General features: G+C 38.2%; 1 protein-coding gene across 1 annotated transcript in view; it reads right to left on the bottom strand.

The window, feature by feature from the left end:
- Positions 1-1891: 1891 nt before the first annotated feature.
- The window catches only part of YWHAQ (tyrosine 3-monooxygenase/tryptophan 5-monooxygenase activation protein, theta), a 47986-nt gene continuing 43533 nt past the window's right edge, over positions 1892-6344 (bottom strand). The window contains exon 6 of the mRNA XM_012639950.1: positions 1892-3262. Coding sequence (XP_012495404.1) covers positions 3203-3262 — 60 coding nt within the window. The 3' untranslated portion in view covers positions 1892-3202. The remainder of the gene's footprint in view (positions 3263-6344) is intronic.

The following is a 6344-nucleotide window of genomic DNA, read 5'->3' as shown; positions in this document are numbered from 1 at the left end:
AAAACAAAACAAGACCAGTTAAAAGACAGTTAGCTCCAAGGTGTAACTGGGAAGAGGTGTAGCCACCCAGTTTGCTCTCCTCTTGAACCAGCTATGTGCAGATCATCTTCTATTGTCCCCTCACAACTACAGGTATCTCTCATGGCTAGAAATCCAGTTGTCCTCATTTCCCTTTCAGTGGATACATAATTTCTCTGTTCAGCAAAGTTGACATGGTACTAATATATATATAAGAACAATCCTATCTAGTAAAAGATAAAGCACCAAACTAGGGGGCTGGGAAGACTGCATTTATATTAAAAGATGTATTCTCTTCCTTTACATTCTGTTAAGTCTAAGACTTTACCTATCAAATTTACTTGAACCTATAAAAGAATGCTAAAATAAAGCTCAACAGTGCCTTTTCTCAATTACTTCCTTCTCAGCTGCCTACCCCAGAAGTAGGGAGAAAAACAAAAGAAAAAGACAAAACAGAGGCCTTGGCTCAGAAGCAGAAGTGGAATTAATTAATTAATGAGACAGAAGTGGGATTTACTTGTTTATGTTGTATGTATGTATGAGACAGAGTCTTGCTCTGTCATCCTGGCTAGAGTGCAGTGGTATCATCATAGATCACTGCAACCTCAAACTCCTGGGCTCAAGCAATCCTCTTGCCTCAGCCTCCCAAGTAGCTAGGACTACAGGTGCACACCACTATGCCTAGCTGATTTTTTTTTCTTTTTTTTTTTGAGACAAGTCTCACTGTGTTACCCTGGCTAGACTGCCGTGGCGTCAGCCTAGCTCACAGCAACCTCAAACTCCTGGGCTCAAGCAATCCTCTTGCTTCAGCCTCCCGAGTAGCTGGGACTACAGGCATGCGCCACCATGCCCGGCTAATTTTTTCTATGCATTTTTAGTTGTCCAATTAATTTCTTTCTAATTTTTAGTAGAGACGGGGTCTCGCTCTTGCTCAGGCTGGTCTCGAACTCCTGAGCTCAAACGATCCGCCCACCTCGGCCTCCCAGAGTGCTAGGATTACAGGCGTGAGCCACTGTGCCCATCCCATCTTGCTGTTCTTAAGACATGATAATTTTTTTTCCCAATTCACAATGTTCTTCCCATTTTTACTAAAAAGGTAGTGTCCTACTGATTTAAATTTTGGGGGACCAAATTCCCATTAACCTAATTTAAACGGGTGGGTGCTATCCCAAGTCCTATTGAATTCTGCCTTTTCATTTCCCCTCAGACAAAAGGTGTAAATGAAGTCTTATTTCACATTCACATTTTAGGAGATAAAGGATAATCCTACATAGCTAATTTTTTAAGTTATCTTCTGATTTAAAAATTGGTTCTCAAGTCAATACTTAAGACAGGTTAGTAAAAGAGCAATTGTGATCCCATAAAACCAAAATTATCTGCAACTAACAGTACAACTGAATGTTTACAAAGGAATTATAGACAGTCCCCAATTTAAGATTTTTTGGCTTTATGATGGTGTGAAAGTGATACACATTCAATAGAAACCACATTTCAAGCACCTATACAACCACTGTGTTTTTCACTTTCAGTATTCAATTACATGAGATACCCAACACTTTATTATAAAATAGGCTTTGTGTTAGAAGATTCTGCCCAACTGTAAGCTAATATAAGTGTTCTGAAAATGTTTAAGGTAGGCTACAATAAGCTATGATGTTCGGTAGCTTAGGTGTATTAAATGCATTTTCAACTTACAGTATTTTCAATTTATGATGGGTTTGTTGGGATGTAACCGCACTGTAAGTCAAGGAGCATCTATATCAGAAAACTAAACAAATAAGACACTCTTGAACTCTCACATTCTTTTTGAAATATCACTGAAGCACAATTCTAACACCAGCCAAGGCACTCACAATCACATAATTAGCTTTGCTAGTTTTAAAATGTCCACTTTATTCCATATAACACTTAACCAGATATCATTTACATCTGAGGAAGAGATGGCCCGTGAGATTGATTTATAGTAAAACACTCTAAGAAATGTAGTCCAATTTTATACATTTCCAGGCATCCCTAGACAAGTGTATCACAATGTGGAAATATGGGTATCACTACTACATTTTACATAAGATAAAAGGGAAGTATCAATAAACTTCAGAAAGTAGTAAATTCACCTGTCCCTTAAAATATGGGTATGCAATTGTTACAAAGCCATAGTAAATGGTTTATAAAATGTAATTTTATTTTATGTTACTATGATGTTACATAGGGCATAACATTTTCACAAGGCTTTTTTGGGACTACAGTCAATGATTAGCAACATACAATAGTGGTCCAACTCTAAGTAACAATCACTAGACAAACTGGACACCCTCTCACATGTGCACAAATCTGCATGGAAAAGTACTAAAGTTTTAGACCTGGACTTGTGTACTTCAATTTATTTCTCCTTTCTAGTGTATTAAGAAATGACATGCACTTGAATTTGCCAAAAGCAATGCTTGTATTCTGGCAGCAACATGCTACTTCTATTACACAGTAAAGTGAATACCAGAACTACAAAGGCAGGAGGTGTAAGTGAATTTTTATTGGGAAGGGAAGTTGTCAACTTAAACAGCAGCAAATGAAGAGTGAATAAGGAAACTCCCTGTTGTCACAGATATACATGACCTCCATAATATATGATATAGGAGGCATTTCAATTTGTGACTCCTAGCTCAGAAACATCAAGTGCTTTTCCATTCAACCTAATACTTCTGAATTCCTACTAAAAAGGAATACATTAAGAGCATGGAAAAGTTGCTTACCAAAAGACAAATCCCCAAAGAGTAAAGGAGGGAATGTAGAAATTAAGAAGTTATGTAGAACACTCTTTAAATTGTAATTAACTACATTTTCATATCTTCACAGTAATACAAAACACAGTCACTTGCAGAACTGGTTCAGATTACTTAAATAGCAGATACATTTTTAGTCTTCTACATAAGTGTTTGGAAGTTACTTATGTTTATATGAAATGAAGCTATTAATACTTTTCTACAGCAGTAACTGCACACCAGGAAGGCCAAGACAAACACAAATCAAGGAATGGAGTTTTCCCAAAGCTGCAGTGTGAAAAGACTATAAACAGTTGATTCCATACACATGAATGGGTTTCTTTGCTATAGGAAATCCAAGTGGAATAAGGAATGGAGATGTGTAAAAAGGTTTCTTGAAGGAAAGAAGGATGACACCCTGTATGCATTTAGTTTTCAGCCCCTTCTGCTGCATCACATTCTTCTCCTGCACTGTCTGATGTCCATAGCTAGAAAAAAAGAATCACAGTACGTTACCACTCCTAGATTAGACAATTATATCTAGTCCTACTGTTATATCAAAATGTAATTCTGAGAGCAGTAAATTCCTGAAACAATAGAGATCTTGACTAAGACTGGAAAGTTTTCTCTCTCAAAACCCCAAAGACCATCATCCCTCCCAAAGTGTATCCTTGCAGGCTTTCACTACACATTTACAAAATGACACACACATACATATCATTGGAGTATGTCTTTACAGGTTACTTTTTTTATTATTATTTTTTTTATTTTTGTCTTGCTCTGTCACTGGGCTGGAGTGCTGTGGCATCAGCCTAGCTCACAGCAACCTCAAACTCCTGGGCTCAAGCGATCCTCCTGCCTCAGACTCCTGAGTAGCTGGGACTTACAGGCACACACCAGGATGCCCAGATAATTTTTCTATTTTTAGTAGAGACAGGGTCTGAAACTCCTGAGCTCAAGCGATCCTCCTGCCTTGGCCTCCCAGAGTGCTAGGATTACAGGTGTGAGCCACCACGCCATGCCCAGCCTATAGGTTACTTTTTATTTAAAAAGCACAGTAATTTCAGAATAAACAAGGTTATATCCTTAGAATCTAATGCTCTCTCCATTCCCAGCAGCTAATTGCTCTTCTTGAAAGCACTACTGCAATATAATTTACTAAGCTAATAAGGCCAAAAACTTTTACAGGGAAGGGAAAACCATAGCCATGATAACTATTTCCAAGTACGTGAAGGGCTAACATATACAAAAAGAAGCAGACTTATTTTGTCTGCTTTAAGAGTTAAAGAGAAGCGGGTGATGGAAGCTATAGGGAAGTAGCATGTGTATATGTATGTATAAAGAGGGTTCTTTAATTCGGTAGGATGCTAAAACTAACATAATTGATCTCCAAGGATCTTTCTAATTTTAGGATGGGAAGATGAAGTGAAGAAAGGAAGAGTCAGTATTTATTGATTACAATCAGTTCAAAAATGCATTTTATTAGGCAACACCAAGACACTACTTGTAATTTTAGAAAAGCTAGAATCTTACATGATGTGTAAGTTATTGTTAAGATACTAAAATAAATAAAAACTAAAACCCAGGCCGGGCGCGGTGGCTCACGCCTGTAATCCTAGCACTCTGGGAGGCCGAGGCGGGCGGATTGTTTGAGCTCAGGAGTTCGAGACCAGCCTGAGCAAGAGCGAGACCCCGTCTCTACAAAAATTAGAAAGAAATTAATTGGACAACTAAAAATATACACAAAAAATTAGCCGGGCATGGTGGCGCATGCCTGTAGTCCCAGCTACTTGGGAGGCTGAGGCAGGAGGATCGCTTGAGCCCAGAAGTCTGAAGTTGCTGTGAGCTAGGCTGACGCCACGGCACTCTAGCCTGGGCAACACAGTGAGACTCTGTCTCAAAAAAAAAGAAAAATGTCACACACACCCCCTAAAGAAATGTTCAGTATTACCAACATTAATTTGATTATATTCATATTTTGAAAGGATAGTTTTCTATACGAGGCCATTGGCCTGTTAAAGCTCTAGAGATACTGACACAGCAGAAATTAAGCAATCCCTTTATGACCTGAATGTGTACATTTTCCTTCCTCTGAAAAGGCTTATTTATTGATCTGATCCTGACTGGTACAGACTTCATGTAATAAGCTCTTGTAGCCTGGCACATAAGAAAGCACTACAAGAGTAGTAACAAACAGTCTCGACTCTTAGGCTGTAGAAATAGCCTACCTACAAATCCCAGAGCATCAGAATGTACATGGGACTACATGTAGAACCTGAAAGTGCCAACAAGCCTGAAAAGGTTAAATCAGACTAAAGTCGGGGTTATGTTCCAATTTCCCAAAGACACCCCTTGACTTGTTGATACTTAAATACTCAGTTCTGTGCCAATATTTTCACATCCAAGTCTGTTTTTCTTTATGATAACAGAAATCATACAACAGTAACAGTAAGTTAAGTTTTTTATACAGATTTTGTGAAGGCAAGGTACAAATTCTCTTTATATCTTTAATTACACTGATATTTAGGATGGTAAAATCTTCTCATTTTCAATTAGTAATTTAGTAAGAGGTCATAGTAACTACTTGTGGGGGTATACAATACAAATAGTTACTTTTGTATGGGATAAAATTAAGAACAAAATAATAAACTTAATGGGAAAAATAAGGAATTAAGAGATACTTCTACCTAGATTTGGTAGCAGACACATACACAATATTTAATGGGATATATATTATACTCAGCTGCCAGTACCCCCAGGAGACAGAGATCACTGCTAATAAATTTACTTTCACGTTTTAACAATCAAATTAGGCAACTGGATGACTCTTTTCCCCATATCCATGTTTTTTTAATAGTCTAAGGAAAAAAATAGGTATTTCATACTTGAATCTATTTTTGACTACTACTTATTCACAGTTCCTGTGTATTCAACTTACAGAGTAAAACCTAACCATGTGGGTCATTCAAATTTACTTTGGGGCTGGAATAATTATACACCAGCAGTAATACACTCAATCTCATCTCCCCTCCTCAGAAATTTAGTTACATATAAATAGCAGTAAAATGACCCTTTAAAATAGGTAGTAATGAATTAATATGACAAATAGAAAATGCACATCCTGTTTCTATGTTCTATATATAATTTCCAATTATCTTAAGCTTTCTTCCAGGAACACGTGCACTTTACTGACTCCCATTGTAGACAGATGTGTGAGTATAAACTGCTATATAAAGGGGTAGGGGTCCCGGGGGTAGGGCCAGCAGCCACAGGGTGTAGGCTCAGCAGTGAATGCTGGAGCACATGGGCACTACTACTGGCCTTCAAGATCCTTGATCATCTGAGAGATCGATTGCAAGGTTATTGAGCTAGAGGTGAAAATTATGATGAGAGCAGTGGTCACAAGGATGCCAAGGACCAGGGCATATATGTTTATGCACTTGGCAGTGGAGGCGTAAGCCTGTGCCCAGGTCAGATTGCCCCGATCTTCCTGTCTCTAGAATTCATGGACTAGGCGAATGTTACAAAGCCCGGGCAGCATCAGTTCATGAACAGTGTGTTGAGCAGGGA

The sequence above is a fragment of the Propithecus coquereli genome, unplaced genomic scaffold, assembly GCF_000956105.1.
Source record: "Propithecus coquereli isolate 6110/MARCELLA unplaced genomic scaffold, Pcoq_1.0 Scaffold145, whole genome shotgun sequence".
Lineage (NCBI taxonomy): Eukaryota > Metazoa > Chordata > Mammalia > Primates > Indriidae > Propithecus > Propithecus coquereli.
Note: the sequence above shows the minus strand (reverse complement) of the source record. Positions and strands in the feature narration are given on the sequence as shown.